The sequence below is a fragment of the Colossoma macropomum genome, unplaced genomic scaffold (genome assembly GCF_904425465.1).
Source record: "Colossoma macropomum unplaced genomic scaffold, Colossoma_macropomum, whole genome shotgun sequence".
Classification (NCBI taxonomy): Eukaryota; Metazoa; Chordata; class Actinopteri; order Characiformes; family Serrasalmidae; genus Colossoma; species Colossoma macropomum.
The window spans coordinates 32,668,715-32,689,522 of NW_023494785.1; the positions used below are offsets into that span (position 1 = coordinate 32,668,715).

General features: G+C 38.9%; 1 protein-coding gene across 1 annotated transcript in view; it reads right to left on the bottom strand.

The window, feature by feature from the left end:
- Positions 1-95: 95 nt before the first annotated feature.
- wdr90 (WD repeat domain 90) overlaps positions 96-20,808 on the bottom strand; it is a 41,222-nt gene continuing 20,509 nt past the window's right edge. Inside the window, exons 25-42 of the mRNA XM_036591150.1 lie at positions 18,165-18,295; positions 17,245-17,318; positions 17,000-17,134; positions 15,510-15,763; positions 15,173-15,275; positions 14,887-15,008; positions 12,916-13,072; positions 12,288-12,478; positions 10,467-10,635; positions 9,913-10,039; positions 8,852-9,023; positions 8,628-8,750; positions 7,275-7,455; positions 5,725-5,855; positions 5,095-5,238; positions 3,617-3,736; positions 1,411-1,495; positions 96-1,266 (exon numbers count right to left, since the gene is read on the bottom strand). Coding sequence (XP_036447043.1) covers positions 1,109-1,266; positions 1,411-1,495; positions 3,617-3,736; positions 5,095-5,238; positions 5,725-5,855; positions 7,275-7,455; positions 8,628-8,750; positions 8,852-9,023; positions 9,913-10,039; positions 10,467-10,635; positions 12,288-12,478; positions 12,916-13,072; positions 14,887-15,008; positions 15,173-15,275; positions 15,510-15,763; positions 17,000-17,134; positions 17,245-17,318; positions 18,165-18,295 — 2,577 coding nt within the window. The 3' untranslated portion in view covers positions 96-1,108. The remainder of the gene's footprint in view (positions 1,267-1,410; positions 1,496-3,616; positions 3,737-5,094; positions 5,239-5,724; positions 5,856-7,274; positions 7,456-8,627; positions 8,751-8,851; positions 9,024-9,912; positions 10,040-10,466; positions 10,636-12,287; positions 12,479-12,915; positions 13,073-14,886; positions 15,009-15,172; positions 15,276-15,509; positions 15,764-16,999; positions 17,135-17,244; positions 17,319-18,164; positions 18,296-20,808) is intronic.

Below are 20,808 nucleotides of genomic sequence, written 5' to 3' on the forward strand. Positions count from 1 at the left end.
TTTGTAAAATAAAAAAAAACTGGTTAACAGTACAAATCTGATAAACAGCTGTAAAAAACACTCAATGTGGCTTTAAATGAAAGAACAACAACATTTGCATACTTCTATATGAAATTTATTTAAAAACCTATAAAAGTATTCAAGTCAACCAACCTAAAACTTCATTTGATTACTTAAATTTCAAGTTTTGGTCACAGCATTGGATGTAAAACTAGTCTAGAGTTAGACAAAATCCTGGAATAAACATTTCTTGATAAAACATCTCTACACTCACTGACAATGTAGCTCCACTTTTCAGGTGTACAGTTAGGGACTGTAGTTCATCAGCTGATGCACAGTTTGTGTAGCCATCCTAGTCCTAGGGTCACTACTTATAATCCACAAAGGGTCAGTGTGGCTGCAGGTTATAATAAAGCAGAAGCACACCTCACTACACTTGTCTTTAAACAGCGATACATTTATGAGATATGCTCTTACCTGGCTGAACAGAAAACTGGCAAGCACACTGGCCCTTTGTGGATAAGGTTCATGACCTCTGCTCTAGTCCTTCATCTATTGGCTGGATATTTGTGGGTGGTGGAACAGTCTTAACCTAGCACTGATGCTAACAAGTGCAAAATACCATACCGTTACCATGACAGTATCACTGCTGTATTGAGAATGATCCACCACCCAAATCATGTCTGGTCAATGCTGGTCTGGCTGTCAAAAACTGACTTATGATGGAGTAGAGGGTAACCAATAAATTGTGCATCAAAAGATGGGCTACAGTCTGTAATTGCATACCTATATAGTGGAATTACAAAGTGAAATGAAGATAAAGCTCAAAGTACAACGTAGGTGGTTCAAATGAATTGGCCAGTGAGTGTAAACCAATAAACGGTCACACAAAGATGCAAAGAACCAATGTGGTCATCTCTGATGTGCTGCCAACCTTCAAAACTAGGAAATGTAAACAGTTTTATACTGCAGTGAGAACTTCTGTCGATGGACTGTTAGTATTAGGCTCTGTGAGTGTGACAGGCCTTATATGGTCCACAGCACATTTTCAATGCGTGCTAGATGGAAAGTCTGTCCTAATGATGTGTGTTTCTGTTTTTTGTCTATGTTACAGGCCTCTTAAGGTCCACAGGAAAACCTCACTGTGAGCTGTAGTGAACAGCTGTGTGCCTGATGGGTTGAAGCTGCAGAGGTGAACTCCGTCACTGTGCCATGTAAAATCCTGGAAACGACCGCTAGAGGAATCGATCAGTTTTAGCACACGCTCTAGAACACACACACACACACACACACAACAGCAGTTAAATTGAGGAACACGTTTAAAATGCTCACTGAAAAGCAAATACACAACTTCTGAAATTATTTGGTTCACAACCAGCTTATATTGTAAAATTGCTACAAGCAACTTACGATTTGATCCAATGGCAAGCAGCCTTCCTTTAGAGCACAGGCTGAGAGACAGAGCCCAGTCAGTTAGAGAGACCGTCCTCAATACCTAGAACACACACACACACACACACACACACAAACTGCGTTTACAGTGCAGGTAAAACTGTCCAAATTTGATCTTTCTGACAGTCTCAATGCTGATTTGGGCCATTTTCATAAGTATTAGTTAAAAGAGGTGTCAGTCCATATATATATAGTTTTGTCTCAGTTTTGGAGGTAATCCGGGATACAGGGAACCTATTCTAATACAGGTTCCTCATAAACACTGGACAATAATTCTGTCGTGCTCAGATTTGTATTTTACTTTCCATTTTTTAAGACATTCTGGCCTAAACTGATCAGACTGTGGATGGTGGGATGTGAGCAGGTATACTTATTTATAGAAATTCTTTTGTTGTGTACACGCTGTAAACAAACAAAATAGATACCACCTGAGCATAATTAATGAGCCATCAGAGAGTCTCCAACTTGAATTTAGTGTTGCTGTAAAATTCAGTTCATTGTTCAGTCTGACTATAGAAAAAACTGTAAAGTTGCCAAATCTGGTGTCAAACTTACTTAAAAATACGTTAACAAAGATAAGTCTAGCCCTCTATTTCATCTTACAGATGACTGTGCATCTCCAGAGACTTTCATTTGTCAGTTCATCACAGAACATAGCCTGACTCTGCTCTCTCTCCGATTGCCTTTGTCTTCATCTTGAACTGTGCGAGAGGCTGTTTAGCTGTTTAACTGTCAAATAGTCAAAATAAACTTCTAATTGTGTAACTTGTGTACTGTCATTTCAAAGGTTAGGTTTAGATATATTTTACGCTTTTATTTTAACCATGATATGTGATACATATGTTCAACCTGTAATATATTTAAACAGGGGGTGACTCACAATGGGCTTACCAGTAGCATAAGCATACAAAGATTTGCCTTTCGGCAGACACCCAGTTTGAATCTGGATGATGCCATATCCAAAAAGATTCCTAATTATTGCCATCATCAGTGATATTTTTGCCATATTTCCCATAAATGTTAAAACCACAAGTCTTTCAAAATCTTGTCAACAGAGGTCCTGTGGTCAGAAACTGACCAATGCTGAACGGAGTAGAATAGCTGATAAATTATGCATCAGCAGATGGACCGCACTCCGTAACTGCAGTCTTATCTAGTGGAGCTATAAGGTAGACAGAGCTCAGTGAGTGAAAGTACAAGGTAGAAGTTTCTAATTATTCAGTACTTTTTACTTCTATTTAGCAGCAAGTAACTCCAGAAAATCAGATTTTGTCATTAATTTGTTCAATGCGTTTACATGTACTTGGGTAATCAGATTATCAGATTTGTGGCTCAATCCCAAATCCACAGGCAAAACTGTGGAACCGTCTAGTGGGCTGCAAATACTGAGAGACAATTATCTAGAAGATGAAGAATATTCATATTCTACATCTCATCAAGCATGTAGTTGCTTCAAAAATGTTTTTTTTGCCATTTCACAGGTGTTAAATGCTGCTTGCTGTTTCTGGGACTCTACACTAAAACAAAAGAAATCAGAGTAATTGTAAAAATGCCCTGAAATTGAGGTGTCTTCTTTGGATTTCTTGAAATCCAATAACGACCTTAGTCTGATCTTAGAAGTCAGAGTATGTTGTTGCATGCCCACTTGAATAATTAGATAACTGCTGAAATCTGATCATCTATTGTATTACTGGTGTGCATGTAAATGCATTGTTTCTAAATCTTAATACTGTTGAGAGAAGTTTGAGATATTGGTCAGCCACCTTGTCATATTAAAGACCAAATTTTTTCAGCTTCCTGAAAAAACTAATCTGAAGTAGGTGGATGGGAGCTATCTAACTGCAGGGATAAGAGAACCACTGATGTATGTAAGAATGTAGCAGGCACACTGAGACAGCAGTGTTAGGTTTGTCTGGGTGGAGAAGCTTGTGATATCTCTATGGGGGTGTGTGTGTGCTTGTGTAAGTCTGTGTGCTTGCTACATGCATGGATGTGCTTGCAAGTGCTGATTTAACAATAGCTACAGGCCACACAACAGTTAACGCCTTTTTTCATCAGAAGTGCTGGCGTCCATGCTTATGTGTACCTGTCTTTTTCAGCAAGTAGTAGGGAGTATGCACAATTCAACTGGGTCTATGCATGTGTGTGTGGGTTGTAGATGTACCTGTTTCTTTTTCAAGCAGTAGAAGGTTAGTTCTTTCTCGGCGGCATAGCCGGTGTAAACCACCACCCCTCTCTCTGTGGGGCTGAAAGCTGCCAGACTGGGAGGCAAGTTTGCAGCGTCCTGATTGGACAAGGCAGAGGAAACATCAAATCAGTCAGCTAATGCATCTAAAACTAGAAGAAAACCTACAAAAGCAATCAAATGTTTGGACACACCTACTTATTTTAACTTATTTTTAATTTATTTTTCAACATTTTATACACCAAGACATCAAAACCAAAATAAGACATATGGAATCTTCTATTTTAGATTCTTCAAAGTAGACCACATTTGCTTTAATGCAGGCATGTCAAACTGGGGAACTTCCGGGCCACAGTGCTGTGGAGATTAGCATTTACATCTACTTCAACTAATGCTCTGAATTCAGTGTTTTGGCCCCCAAGGACTGGAACTTGACACATGTGCCTTAATGGCTTTCTCTCCTGAACCAGCTTCATGGGATGCTTTTTTAACAGGCTGGAAAAATATGTTGAGACTTTGTTAGCTGATCACATGAACCTGACAGGCAAAAAAAACAAACAAACAAACAAAAAAAAAAACGAAACAAAAAAAGAAACAGCTTGTTTGCTGCCAGAGGAGTTACTGTGTGCAGATCGCCAGTGGCAACAGTACAATCCTTTTTTTTTTTTAACAACTTCACAGTGTAGAACCGAAGTATTCTGGGCTTCCTTTCTTGTTGCATGCACAGCGTTTTTTTTTTTGTCCAAGCAATCGCATGAGCTCATTTGGAGCACAGTTCACATTAGTAAGCTGTTATTATTGATTTGTTTAGTCAGCGTAAAGATAAAGCGAATGATGTGTGATCTATAGTCCTATTCATGTGTTTTCTTCTTCAAAATGTTAGTTTGTGAGAGTAGATAAAATGGCAGAAATAGCCACATAATTGGTTAAAAATATATATTTTTTGTGTTAAAAGTATATACAGGCAGCATTTATGAATACAGACATATGGAAAAGCTTGAACACCCCTGGTTAAATTACAGGTTTTTGTTGATTTTCTAAGTGAAAATAAGTCAAAACATCCTCTACAGGGAATAAACTTAAATATGGCATCTTCTGCAAATGATAGTCAGCAATTTCTATTTATTATTTGAGTTTAACATACAGAAATAAAAATAAAATAAAAATAAAATATTAAAATGTTCCATAAAAAGTAGCTTTTTTAAATTATCAAATTCAGCAAATAAAAAGTAATTGTGCAGTAAATGTGCAGAACTGTGTAAAGGACGTGTAGTGAACTTTTGCATAGGACTGTAAGCTTTTAGATTAAAATGTCTTTTAGTCAAGAAACCTACATTCATTTAGGCGTATACGAACTGATACAGTACACTTAAACTACTAGCTCAATGGAGCTCCAATGCTAATAAACTATCATTAGAAGCAGGAAGCTAGGAAGGGCTTGTGTATGTGCCGATTACCTTGGGTGGCGAGGGAGCAGGAAACGTGAGCCAGTCGAGGAGCTCGCATTTGTCTTTTGTCCAATCAACTGCCCAGATGCTGACACGCCTATCAGCACTGACAGCCAACCAGAGCTCATTCCCCTCCAGACCAAACTCCTTATACTGTGGAACAGTCATGCGTTAACTCTATGAAACCCAGGTGCATGATTCAGTTATTAATTTTCATGTAATAAACTGTTATGAATTACTCTGTAACAAGTGTGAAACCAACATGTGAGGAATCCACATACAAGTCTTTGGAATAGATATAAATAAAAGTAATTCAGAGTGGTTTGATGTGAAATGCTCCGTTTTAGAGAAACTGTCAAAATTGTTAACAGTGGTGGTGACAGGAACCAGACGTCTGAGTTACATGTATCTAAAAGCTCCCTCACATAAAGCTGTTATAAATATGCTTCCAGATGTCTGAAACATTGTTTTAAGTTATGCTTATGGCCTACAACACATTTTATAAAACTGACAGTTGTGGTTATAAAATCTGATTGGCTGAGCTGTCAAAGCTATTGTAAATTGCTCGATATACAGATCTATAACCACCTTGCAAGCTTAAAGATAGCTCAATTTAATTGTAGACAGACATTTTCTGACCTGTTTGCTAGTGCACTGTATAGTGGTAATGGGCACCCCCTTGTGGTCATTGATGATGCGTAAAGTGATGCCTGTAAATGGACTGCTCGCTGTAATGACACCATCTCGTCCTCCTGAGAGCAACACCTGACCTGGAAAACAACATACAGGGTCAATACAAAGATAAACAGACTTGAATGCTTCACTCTACTCTAACACCTATTTGAACGTCCTAAATAGAGTTAATTACACCGCTCATCAAGTTTCATGATTTCTTTTGAAATTCTGTAATAATAATAATATGTCATGTTTGACTTCCTTTGTTACTTTTCAAAGCAAAAAAGTTTTATTTATTTAAAAGAGCTATTTATGAACACTTTTGGCAATCTTTTAACCCTTCATATTCATCAAGTGTCTTCCTTGATATGAAAAGTAGGTTTTACTTAAGCAATAACTTTCTTTTCCAAACTACTGTTCAAGGGATCAGTACTTTTATATACTTTTTTCAAAATAAAAGTGTTTGATATAATGTATAGATATTGTTAAAACTTAAAATCATAGTGTTCTGTAGCATATTAGCATATTTATATACATCTGCATATGCAGCATACAGGTGTTTTGCTCCTCCCATTCACAGTGAAGTTTTAGGGAGTGTTTCAGCCAGAACTGTCACAAAATAGGGCAGCCAATCAGAACAGAACTCATTTACTTATACAGTCATATGCAAGTTTGGACACCCTGGTCAAATTACATTTTGTTAATTTTCTAAGTAAGTTAACACATCCTCTACAGAGAGCACACTTCTGCACAGTTCAATGCACAATTATTGTTTACTTGATACAAATGGGCTGTGAAATTTATGGTACATTTAATACTGCATGTTACATTTTTTCTAATATGTTAAACTCAGCAAATACACAGAAATTGTACACTACAATTTGCAGAACAATGCCCTATTTCAGTTTGTTGCCTGTAGAGGATGTGTTAACTTTTAGAACATGACCATAGGCGTTAATCCTAAGGTACACTGAGAGACTGGAAAATGGTCATGTTAAAGTGAATAACATGCATGGTTAAAAAAAGTTATTCAAACAAGCAAAGTACTTGATTTGTTTAGATATCAGAGCGAGGAACCGCAGGGCTGAAGTGCAGGAGCGGTAAGTTAACCAGTTCATTCAGAGTACTTGTTCACTAAGGCTATAGATGGCTAGTTTAATGCTAAATGTACTATCACACACTGGCTAATTAACTTGCTAGCTAGCTAGACACTCCAGTTCTCATCCAAGCTACAGTGTCTCTGACGTGTTCACACTCATGTATTTTAAAGAGATGAACCGTATCTTGTTTGAAAATATGCATCCACTCGTTCTAACTAAAAGTTCAGGGCTGAATATAGCTCCCACTCCAGCCCTGATGGAAGATAACAAAAGTATAAAATACAAAAATTAACCAGCTATCAAGTGTTAAAGCAGGGAAATCACCAAACTGCTGCTGAACTGAGGCCCTCCAGGACTGGAGCTACACATTGTTACTTGAAAACAAACATTCATAGAGAAAGTGATCCCCCTCACCGTGCTGTGAGTACTGCAGGGCACACACAGAGCTGTGGTGTGGCTGCAGTTTGAGCTCCATCTCAGCAGACTCCACACTGAAGATCCTCACTGAGCCATCGCTGTAGCCACCTGCCACACAAACGCCAGTACCAGGCTCACGTCCGTCCACCGGGCGGCTCCAACACACACACTCGCAGCTCTGAAATACAAGAACGAACACTCAGTCTACTGCGGACTATGGAGGAAAAGTAAACTTAGTGGGTCTATAAAGGCGGATTCCTCTTTAAAGCCAACATAAAATCAAAATGGACCGTTTTTACTTTGTTACTTCAGGTCGTATCAAGAATAATCTGTCATTATATACAAAGTAAAGATTTTATTCTTGTTTTCTCGCACCTTCCATCAAAATGCAACAACGTTTCCTTACCTCTAAATCATCTCATTTTTGATTACATCACTATGCACCAGCAAGCAGGGAAAATAATAATAACCAAGAATATCATGTTTCACCTCCTACTTTCACAACCCCCACCTATCATCAATACAAAACTTTCAGCTAGTTTAGAAATACTTCCTAATGCTGTACTTCAGACGGATAGAAGTTCAACATGACACATAATACTTTGTTCCTATTATTATTAAGAAATGTCATCCGACCAATTTCCTTTTACGCTGTTTTCTTCTCTCTCTCGCTTGCTTTCTCTCCTCACTGTTTTTCTCTGCTTCTCAATACACATAAAGTAGAGGTCCTCCCACTCCTCAGAGCCAAACACTTTTCCTCACCATTGTTGAACTTTCTAAAGGGAAAATGTCACTTCAAATGTCAAATGTGGAGAACAAATTTATCATGCACCAGGCAAGCATTTTTATTAATGTATTACTCCAAGGTTTACATACATGCAAGTTGTGTTGTTTTATTCCTACTAAATTAAAATTAAAAAATGCAGCTAATTAAAACGCAGTGGAATTCAAGAAGAACCCCACCTTTTTTGTACAATTAAAGGGTTAAGGTGTAAACAAAGTCATTCAGAGTTGTTTGTGAAATGCTCCATTCTAGTGAAACTTACTAAGAATTTTTTGCAGTGGTAGTGTTTAATGTTTCTAAAAGGTGCATCACAGAACAGTATTAAGGGATTACCAATAAGATGCCTGTCATGCTGTTTTACAATAGTTTTGAGAAGGTATGGTGTAGAACTTTAAGACGGAACTGTTTACATCGAAACCACGTATCACACAGCATTATCTATATTATTATGTCTCAAAACCTTGCTTAAAATGTCTCTATATACATCAGATTGTTGTTTAAGTATTGTAGTAGTACTGAGAGACAGGTCAACAATGAGAGAAGCATTGCGATTGGCTGCATCTCACCTGGTTGAGAACCTGAAACTGGACCAATAGCTCGTTGCTAGGCAATGCCCACACTCTCACACTGCCGTCTTGCCCACAGGTGGCAAAGTGACGCTCGTCTGGACTGCACACCACACCGTTCACCTACACGTGCACATACAGTGTATAGATGAGAATCTACATGCAAAAAAGTTTGTTTAAGCGTGTGTCCGTTACACTAGTGATATTGTTTTGTGTGTTTATACCTTGCTCTTGTGTCCACTGATCAGGCGAATGCTGGTGTTGTCGGCCCAGTTAATGTACCACAGAGTTCCTGCGGTTGTACCCACAATCCCCATGTCCATGACATCATCGAACGCAACACTCACTACTGTCCCGTCCAACAGCATCTCCTGCTCCAAAAACACCTGAGCATCCCTGAGTGACCGACCATTGCGGAAAGACAGACAGATAAGACTGCTTTAAACCCATGAACTCTAGTCTTGTTGTTCAGTTATTCAGCTTAAGACTTGTTCTTCAGTCATTTCTATGCATTATTTGGTACGATATGAATCTAATATAATAAGTAATAAGCAAAAGTTTGAACATTTGTGGGGAGAAGTAGCTGCTGAGACTCATGTTTTCTGTACAAGGCTGAGGTTGGCTTCTTGTTCACCAGATTCTTATTATAATTTTCCGCTTCACCTCAAATGGAGCAGCACTAGCATGTAACTACTGCTGCATTTAAGATGGAATGGAAAATTCAAACAAGAAGCTGGTTAACTTTAGCTTTGTGTTTCCTTCTGCCACATTTGAAAGATGCTTTCATGAATGAGTTAGCATATTTGAGGTATTAGCACAGGTATCCAACCCTTGCATTAAGCAATGTCGGCACTCTGTCACTATTCAGTCTACCACTCTTCACCCACAAATGTCGTATTTGGCTTAGAAACTTTGCCATATTAAACAGCTTTGCTAATCAACCATCCAACATAGGCTGACCAAAATATTTTTTTCCAGTTCCAAGAGCTGCGCAGTGGAGGTTTTTTTTTTTATGGTTATCACTTTTAGGAATATCATGAATTGTGTTAAACAGAATTACAGAAACCATTCCTGTTATCATGTATTTTACAGCATGAAATTTAACTGTATTCGATTCACAGTGTGTATAGTCTCCTGACCACAGTAAAAAAATGAACATTAACATGCGTATCATGACACCCCTACTCCACAGGGAACAAAACCTAATGGCATTTAATGCCATGTATGATGGCATTTCTCTGCATCAGTATGTTTAGTTACAAATTCTCTCTGTGTTAGTTTTTACCGATCTTGCTGGACAGTCATGTTGCTGGCTGAAGGTCTGAGATTCTGGACTGCAGCTACTGACCACAATCTCAGCTTCTTACTGTTACTGCCTGTGACAAGCTTATTACCACGACACAGCAACACACCTACACACACACACACACACACACACACATACATTAATTCACATGAAACGTCTAACTTACTTGCTTTTATACCATATAAAGATGTACAGTCAGGTGATAAACAACAACAAAAAAACAAACAACAAGATGGAGCATCTAAGTGAGGTGTTGGGCTACCACAAGCAACTAGAACAGCTACAATGCAGAAGACACTGTCACCCTGAAAGACACCAGGATGGTATCTAGGAAGTATATTGTGAAAACTTTGTGAAGTACTGTGATATTACAGCTTTGCAACATCTCCCACCTCTAATCTGCACCCATTATGTTTCTCCACTCATGCATTCAGGTTTTTCTTTTAATTTTTCACCCATCTGTAGCACAGAATGTAAAAATATGCACGTCACCAGAAACTTTTCACAGTCAGACAAACAGATCTTTTCCTCACCAATTTCTCCCTCGTCAGCCTCCCATGTCATGAAGCAGCGGTGTGTGTTGCAGTCCCATACACACACAAGTCCACTGTTTGTTCCCGTGAACAGTACCGAGTTAGTGTTATAGCACAGGCATGTAACTTCTGCCTCCCCAATCCTCTCTGGCACTGCTACTTTTTGTACCTGTGTAGAAAAATCAGTATAATTTGTTTTGAATGAGTGCATCTACTTCTGATGATACTGCTGCATGCACAGACTCAAACTATTTAATCAGAGACATTGCTTCACCTGCATCACAATATTCTGAGCACTTCTCATATTAACAGATCATCATTACAGGCTTCCGTAACGATGACACTGACAGAAGTCACTGACATTCATGGTTCTTCTTGCTCAAGGGAGTTTTTCCTTGCCACTGCCGCCACTAGCTTGCTCACGGGGGGCTTGGACCCAGATTTTTCTGTAAAGCTGCTTTTTACAATAAAGGGTAGAAATAACCTCAGGTTTCATTAATTCTCTGTCAACTGTAATGGCGTTAAATATATCGTTTCCTGTGGAAAAGGAAATTTTCACGATTTTTAGTATAAAGGAACTAAAAGACGTGTTTTCTTGTATTCTCTGCGGCCCAAATCAAGCTGATATGCATTGTTCTATCTCAAGTGTGACTCTAAACATTAAAACATGTAAAACATAGGGATGCTGATGATATCAGATTAATTTTGGCATCAGCAGATACCGATCAACAGTCTTTTAGATTTGACCAATGTTTTAAACAGATATATGATGATGTATTTATTTTACTCCAGGAAACAAAAGGTTTGTTGATGCTGGGTTATTGCACTAAAATGTCAGTATTGTATTCATTTTACTGTATTTTCAACTGTGTGCAAGTAAGTGGAGTCTACAAGAGTAAGATAAAAGAGGAACGGTCACGTCTGGCTATTTTTTAGTGTTAGAAGGTGCTGCATCATGCCAGTAGTTTTTGCTGTGAGTGATTTCTTTGGGCATATATGAAACAGAGTAAGGACTCATCTGCTAAAATTAACCACAGCAGCAAGACTCTCCCATTCACTCACTCTTATTTACTTGCTCAACCCCCATCAAACTCATACGCGCACACACCAGAAACTGTGTATCCACCACAATACACTAACACACCACCTTCAAAATTTGCTATAGTAGTTGGAGTTTAATATGGCAGAGTATAGCGACATGTTTGAGCAGCAACTTTTTGACTGTTTCCTCTTTAAGTCTTTCCTCATATATGCTATTCAACAGCACAAGTCCGCATAATGACTGATTCAGAGTAAAAACATTTGTTAATTCCTCAAAAATGAAATCTTTGTCAATTTTTGCAAAGTTGCAGAGCTAAATAACAAGCGGTAGATGATGGTGCGTGGTCATGCTGTGCAGGGCCAATATAGTCACAGCTCCCACCAGCTGTAACAGTCCAAATTATTTCTGAGAGATGTAGGAATCAAACTTCATAGGGTGAATAAAAATCCTGAATAAAAAAAGCATAATTTCCTTAGAAGCGTACTGCAAAATGTCATGATTGTTTTATTCTGATTATTTTAATTTAGAGTGCTGGAGAACTGATCAAGGCTATTCGACAGTGTGACTGGTCCCCCTCTAGTTAGAAAGACAAGGACATCTCTGGTACTTGTAATTGACAAGTAACAGCAAAAAGCAAACAACATTAAGAAATTTTCAAAAGAAGTAAAGGTGTCCCCAGCTTTTGTTCGTGTGTTTACATCCCTCTAGCTTTGTTCAGTGGCTGTGTTTCTGTGCATCTGCACCTTTGCCCTGTATCTGTATGTAGACTGTATGTTCACCTGTAGCTCTGCTCCACGGCCACGTGTGTGTGTGTAGCAGAAGAAGACAGCGTTGGAGCTGGTGAAGGCAAGCTGGTCGGCACTGCTGGGACAGAATGCTGCCTCATGCAGAGGAACAGAAACACTGACGGCACAGAGCAGCTCAAATGAGCGTGTGCTCCACAACGCCACCACTGACTCCTCAAAATCACCTGCACGGACAAAAGGATATCACATCACAACAGAATCTCATTATATACTTAAGCACATACTCATACAATGAATGTCATTTTCTGTGTTATGTGGTAAAGCAGAAACACACTAATGGTTAGCTGCAAAGCAGTTTTTACTTAGCGGAATGATGTAGCTAATGTGAAAAAAATCCTAGAATGCTTTTCAACCAATCAGACTGTGCTGTCGGAAATAACTGCTGTATAAATCATAATCAATGAATACTCCACAAAGTCTATGTTCAAACATATATCTGACAAGCTTCTTATATCACACCAAACATTATTATATCCCACAACACATGATTCTACGGCTTCTATGATTTCTAGATACAATGTTATCAGAATTTCTCTACAGTAAAATATCCCTTCAAAAAACATTACATAAAATGCAGAGAACAGGCTGACATTGCACTGACCCACAGAGAGGAAATAGAGGTCATCTCTGGAGAAAGCCAGGCTCTGAACCGAACCCTTGTGGTAAGAAACGCTATTCCTGCGGGATCCGTCCTGAATGTTCCATAAGCAGATGAGGCTCTTGGACGAGGCCCCACCTCCTGATGCAGAGGCCACAATCTGGACAGACAACAGTAAACAGTGATTAAGGAACAGCCCATGCAAAATCCATGATTCAATGTATTATTATCAGGGCAACATTAACGTGAAGGAATTTAACCAATAAACTCACCACAACAAACTCTACAAGCTTAAAACATGGAAGCAATTGATCTTATATCACAATGATTTGATTCATATTTATTTCTGTGTAGGGGTGGCCCACACAACCTTTTACAGGTTTCATTTATTCAGCTGTATTTCCAAAAGTGTACTCGAATGCTCTCTCAAAATCACCCTTAAAAACAATAATATTTAGTTCAGTTACTTTAGTCGTCGCTATGACAGAACAGATACACTTCCATTTTAATCAGCCATTCATGATGCAAAACTCCAAATCACACTCTCCCACTTTCTGTAACATTCTAAGATATATTTTAAATAATCATTAACTTCATTTAGATAATCTTGTTGGTGTGGAAGTTTTAGAGCAGTTCCTGTGCTGCATTAACAAGTGTGGAGGCCAATCTTCTCTAATACAGCAGTAAAAGTTGTGATTTTCAGTTTGCGTGAATAAACGATGTGCTTTTTGTGTAGTCAAGCTTTAAATGTGCTGAAAATCTGTCTAATGAAAATTAAAAAGGGAGGAAAAAAAAAAGCTAATGTTTTCACTTCAAGCATTTATGTGACAGAGCTGAGTTGGAGGCAGTAGGGATGGGAGCATGGTGATACTCAGGATCACTACTTATATATTTAAGATGATTCATCAAACTTGTCATGCTTCTGTGGAATGCCAAATTCTTTTTAATGCCTGATAATTTAAAGTGCTCCCACACATGATTTCTTTCTATGTGAAAAGTGGTGCAGTTTGAGGCGATGTGGATGACAGGCGTGAATTTATGATGGATTCTAATTTAAACAAGCTGTACTTTTATTTACTTTTAACAATTTCTAACAATTATTTTATTCTATTCTATGTTCTCTCTAAAGGTCTTTGCTGAAGAAGTTTCTGTTTTGTCATGACCTTTATACTGGTATGTCACAAATAAGCACAGACAACGCAACATACAAACAGTGCGAACCATGCTAATGTTACCTTGTTTAGCTGAGTGGCTGAATGAGGGATAATTCAGTCACGTTTCAAATAACACAGCAGTCTCTCGATTACCTGCCACTGTCTAGGCTGTTATATCTAACTATATCACTTTGTTTCCGAGGCAGTGGACACAAAGGAATGGCCAGTCTTTTAGGGTTAGTCTTAGCGTAACACAGATACAAGAGCGCTTGCCACGCTTTCTTATGTACCTGCTGGGGAACCACCTGACTCAATCAGCTGCATCAGTGCGCAAAACAAGCTGTGCACCGGTAAGTACTGATAACTGTGCAACTGTAATAGTGTCCAAATTCCAGCAGTGTCTGATTTTTGGAGGCACAAGTGTTAGAAAGCAATTTTGACAATTTGAGTGAAAAGTGGTATTTCTGCATGTTTTCATGAATTTCAGAATTTCTTAGTGTTTGGTAAGTCTCCCTCTTGCTTTAATAACTAATAACTTAATAATTTGCTTTAATTATAACAGCTGACAAAGAATATTTCTTCATCTTACTTTCCATCATTTTCTGTGACTTACATAATCAAATTATTCATATTTTAAGACTTAAAAAATCTTTAATTAGCGGTTTATTAAATGATTACTCTGAAGTCCAAATCCTAACAATCATAATGCTTCATTTTGTATGTACGGTAACGGGTGACAGAGCAAACACAGACTAGGAACAGCTGCATCATTTTACTTCAAATAATTCCCAGAAAAACACACAACGTTATATACTAGTACCTGTGCATCATGTGTGACAGCGAGGGTTGAGATTTCCTCACTGTGGCCGAGCCAGTGCCTCTGTGAGCCGCTGTGAAGATTCTCCACTACAACCACGCACCCACAGGAGTACACAAACAGCCCTGCATGCATAAAAGAAAGCTACATAATTAAATGCACACATTATATATATGTACTCACACACACACACACACACACACACACACACACACACACACACACACACACACAAACAGAATATACTAACAAACACATAACATAAATACACATCAGATCACCTGTTTACCTGTGTCTGGATTCCAGACCATGTTGTTCCGGCCGTTGCCATTGTAGCCGACCACGGCTTTGAGACTCAGGCCCTCCTGTCCGGGAGGCGGCGTTGCAGCACTCTGAGGAAGAACATTATGTATTAAACACCATATTAATGAACACAACGATAAACAATTACTGTCATACCTAAACCATGATTTAGGATTTAAAATGAGAATGCACATGTATTAACAATAAGTGTAAACATGTACGCTGGATATATACGAATGTAAAGTTGTCTTTGTTTTTTGTCAATAACAATATTAAGTGAAACATACAAAATCAGATTGAAAAAGAAAAAAGAAAATAAGTACCGTGTCCAGCACTGACATCTTGTAACGAGGTGTAAAGTGTTTGTAACAGTCTGGACGAACCGGCTTCGAACCCTCGCCATTTTCTTCCACTCTGATCTGACTGGCCAGAATATCAACCGAGTCTTCAGCTGCAGCTCTCTCAGTAACTCGCAGGAAGGAGGTGTGTCTGGAAGCAGGAGAGTGGGCAGGAGCAGGCTGCAACTCTTCAACATCATCATCATCATCATCATCACCAAGCGACAGGTGAGATGAATCTGTCATGGAAACAAAGAGGCATTGCAATTAACAATGATTTAAACTTATGCAATAAACAACATTAAAGTAAACTTTGAAGTAAAATTTGAGTCAATAAAAAGATGCAATAATCGAACTTTCAAATTTAATTTGACCATTAATGGCTGATGAACAGCAACCCTACGAGCATTTTCTTTTAAGATCTAAATACAATTCTTAAAAAAATGTATAATGGATATTTGAACAGATGAATCAGTTGTCACCTTTAAGGCTGTCGTTAAGCAGTGAAACTCTTATGTAATAGTTGCTTGAAGCAATTACAAAATAATCCAAGTTGCATGCAACAAATTCAGTTACTCCACTCATTAGCCAAATTAGCAGCTTGTTGTTTTGGATACATTGTATTGTTCTCGCTATAAAGTTCCCATGGTATGATGCTTACATATTTGTAGCATTATCATCAGAGTATTTTTTTCAGCTGTCACTGTCATATAATACACACATCACTTATCTGTCTATCTAGAGTTCTTTACTATAATTTTGCATCTTTAACTGTTGTGTGTATGTTAAGCCTTTTAATATTAATGTTTATGTAGCCATTGCGGTTCTAGCCTACTTGACATCTCACTCATCCTTTCCTGGAGGCACAAGTTCATCAAGGAGCGCATCTCAGACTCCCCTTCTGTAATAAATGTCATACTTTGGAGCTGAAATAAATGCTTGCAACTGTTGCAGCAGGATGGTTTACATTTTGCAACTCAAGTGCAACTGAGTTTCATGTAGGTTTCAAGCAACTAAGGTTCACTCTGTGAAGCCAGTCTAAACACACACACACACACACATACATATATATATATATATATATATATATATATATATATATATATATATATATATATGAACATTATTTCCTAGAACCACTTGTGTATATAACGTACAAAAAGAGGATATATGCAACGCAGCTGTCTGCTGAAATGCATTCAAAGTCATCCTATGACAAACACATACCAGCAGTTGAATGCATAATATTCACCACCTCCCATCCAATTACATGTACAGGCCACATTTTATGTTTTTCTTAGTAAGTTAAAATCAGCAAATTAAACAGTAATTAAAATGTGTGTTCTTTGTATGGTGATACGTTTTCTGAAGATGTGTATTTATTTTCATTTACAAAATGAACAAAACATGAAATTTGACCAGGGGTTCCCAAACTTTTGCACAGCTCAGAACTAACAGCACATGTACTCACTCACCTCCATGTCCGGTCTTGTCTATGGAGCTGACATCCAGAATAGGCAGAGAAGAGGAGGGACGGGGCGCTGCCTTTCGAGGCACCCCACTGGATGACATTCTATTAAACTCCACCTTAGCCTGCTCTGTGGGAACTGCTGAAATAAGAAGTTAATGCAATGACAGGTTTCTCTTTAATTCCAAATTACTATTCACAATATCTATTAAAAAAAAAAAAAAAAAAAGATGAAATGTCTTCCATCTTTACCTGCCTTAGGAAGTGAGTCATCCATACCTTTATCTGCTCTAGGAGGAGAGGAGACAAGAGCTGAAGAGCTGAGACTGGGAAAGAGAGAACAACAAAAGATTGCCCCTGGAATACAAGTCTTTCAGTTAGGTGCAAATTTACTAAAAAAGGTGCTAACTACTGGCAGTCTACAGAAATTTTACGCAGTGGGGTTGCCAATTTAGCATATTATCTACTAAGAACTTTCATGCAAACGTGCAAAGGCACAACTTCTTGAATAGCCTATAAACTAGCACAATATAAAGCCCAGTTCTGCCCATGTCCATTTTTTATAGAAGCCTGTTTCCACCAGTTAGGGGGAAAAATGTTTTTGTCCATAACTGTTTTTCCCCTCCCTTTGTTTCTGGCTGCTGTGTGTCCTTATTGTGTATGTAGAAAGTTTGACTTTTCTTCTTCATTTTGTTGGATAGGCACTGGAATCTGAGCAACAATGGAAGCTATGTTAGCCCCAAAAAGATCAACAAAGTAATTCAGAATGGTTTGATGTAAAATGTCCCATTCTAGATTAGTAGTTAGTATTAGTTTCACAACAATGCACAACTTCACATCAAACCACTCACAAGGAATTTGTTTACATCTCGATTGAGTTATGCAGAAAATGAAAAAAAAGGTGGAATTCCCTTTTAATTGAATGCATAATCATCAGTATTTACTATTAGACTTGGTTAATTGAATTAGAAGGTTCATTATAATAATCTCCTCCTAGTATTTTGCACTTTAAGAGAGAAACGCCTATGAATAAAAATGCAATCAAGCAGAAGCACAAGAGCAGAGACCACCTCTACGGTCTTATTATGGGTGTTTATGCATACTTCTATTGTAAACATTTGCCATGAGGCAAAACATTAATCAATCTGCCCATTACTCTCTCTAATTTTTACCTGCAGGCAGGCACTTCCTGTGGGTGAGCCAAGAAGTCCCAGAAAAAGATGGCATCCCCCACTGAAACTACACCCATCTGGTCAGGTGTGAAGCTCACCTGTGTGATGGGCTCAGAATGGCCGATGAACACCTGTGACAGACAGACATACAGACATACAAAAATGAACAGATAATGGCTACCAATTACACAGTTGGCTTCAAACACAACATAAAGTTCCAGGGCAATTCAGACCAGCAAATACAAAATGCTCAGTTTTATGAACCTCTGTTTCAGACTCTCTTTGTCAAATTCATATCACACCCAAGTGACAAGATACACAGCTACAATATATGGCCAAAAGTATGTTGACACCTGACCATCACATCTATATGAACTAATGCTGGATATCCTATTTCAAATCCAAGGGCATTAATGTGGCTTCACTCTTCTGAGTATGCTTTGCAGTAGAGCTGGGCGATATGGCCAAAAACGTTATCACGATAAACAAAATTCATATCGTTCGATATTGATATATATCGCGATACATGTCAAATCATGATTTCTTTCACGTTTGAAGGCTGATTTTGCTCCTGGGTGGTTAACTGTGGTTTTATACTATCACTTATGGTCCGATCATGACAAACACTCTGCAAACAGTGGAACATTTCACTAATCTGTCATGGGAGAGTGGGAGAAAGTTTCTGAGCTGTTTTTATCAGCTTGAAATGCACAGCTGCAATTTTTGTAATAGTCATGATTTAAGAAAAAAACAGATTATTTTTATCTGTCTGGTGACAAGCACTTGGCTACCCCGTTACAAATGCTAAACAAGTGGCCAACAACAGTGCTAAACTCTTTAGTTTCTCAACAACGTCAACTCGGTTCGGTAGGTCACTGCCGTCACTTCTACCACATCCATGTCAGAGTATATCACAGTATTCAGACACCAGCTAGCGACGGCTGGATTTCTCTATGCTATCGTAGTAGTTTAAGGGGTGAACCGCAGTATATCTGACGTTTGCTGTGTAAAAGCATTATCTGCAGTGTGAATCTCTCACACCAGACAAACAGAGTCCTCCTTTTAGCTATGTTTAAACGGAAAGCGGTGATTTTGTATCTTGTTTGATCTACCGTATCATCAGTTCACCGTGTTTTGCCGGAGCGCTGCTTCAAGTTAGCCAGCAGCTAAAAACAGCTAGCCTGGAAAGATTGCGCTCTCCCGCTCTCCAATGCCTCACAGCTTCCTCAGTTTACTTTCGAACATGAACCCACTTCTTTCTTTCACTTTCGTTGCTCGAGAATTCACTAATACTAAAATATGACGGTTTGGCGCTGTAACACGGCGCTGTAGACGTGATTTAACGCTGCTTAAGTTGTTAGGATGCACGGAAAGAGGTGAGTTCGCTGTAGGACAGTACAGTTACACCACTGACCTCGTCACTCAGACTCGGTCCAGGAGAACAGATCGCCGATAACATCCCCTCAGACAGGGAATGTATAACTCCGTTTCTCCCGTTGCTAAAGTATATTGGGCGACCCGTTTTCACTCGTGGCCCCCTCCTTCTTTAATCAAGTCGAAAAATTCGGAAGTGCGCCCTCTCCTGGCGACAGCAGAGTAGTGTCGCTTTCCTTGCAGCAGAAAGCGCCACCAGGGCTTTCGCTAAAACGTGGAAGTGTGAGAATGGTGTATTATATCGAAAATTTATCGAACCTGTCTTATCGTTCTATCGAGGAAAAGTTATATCGCGATACTTATCGTTATCGTTTTATCGCCCAGCCCTACTTTGCAGGTAAGGTAGCATTCTCCTGGCATCCGCTAAACCCAGATTTGTCAATCAGAGTGCCAGATAGTGAAGCACAATTCATCACCCCAGAGAACACGATTCCACTGCCCCAGAGCAGAGCTGGCTTTACTTAAGAAAGCGACATAAGCAAGGGCCCCACGGTCGCCAGTGAGCCCTCAAGCAACTTCTGGGTAATTACTGTACCATTATGTTGTCTAAGATGCTTAAGTGAAGGGGGAAAAAAGCAACTGTTTAATCATGTCTCAAAAACAAGCAACTGTAGCTGAACAAGGACACAAAGTGTCATTGATGTGAAGCAACAGCATGTAGCACCCCATTGGTATTTTTTATTTTGTTTGATTGTGTCAGTTGGATCATTTATTGATGTTCAACATAGAAGTATATTTATCCAATAAAGAAAAGTATGTTTTTAACATTGTCTGTTGAACTGCTGAAGAAAAGACAAAATAGTCCTGTCTTTGTGGCTGTGGGTTTCATATGATTAGATCAGTTGTGGACATCTAGAAGTCATACAAACAGCATCAGAGTCAGAGAAAAATTTGGACACCAGCAACACTGCTGTGTCTCATTCACATCCACTGCAACACAAACTATTGTGCCACTACTCTACAGTGCTGAGAATGATCCACCAACCAAATAATACATGCTCTCCTATGGGTCCCCCGACCATTGAAGACAGGATAAAAAAGGGCTAACGAGGCTGATAGACTGAGGCACCATCGTGATGCCGCGCCACCCCTACACCCCCCAAATGCACATGCGACCCAGAGAGAGGAGTCCAATGTGGTGTCCACATTTTTTCAGCCATATAGTGTACTTCATGGCTTTTGTAGCTGTGCTCCAGTGAATGCTAACACC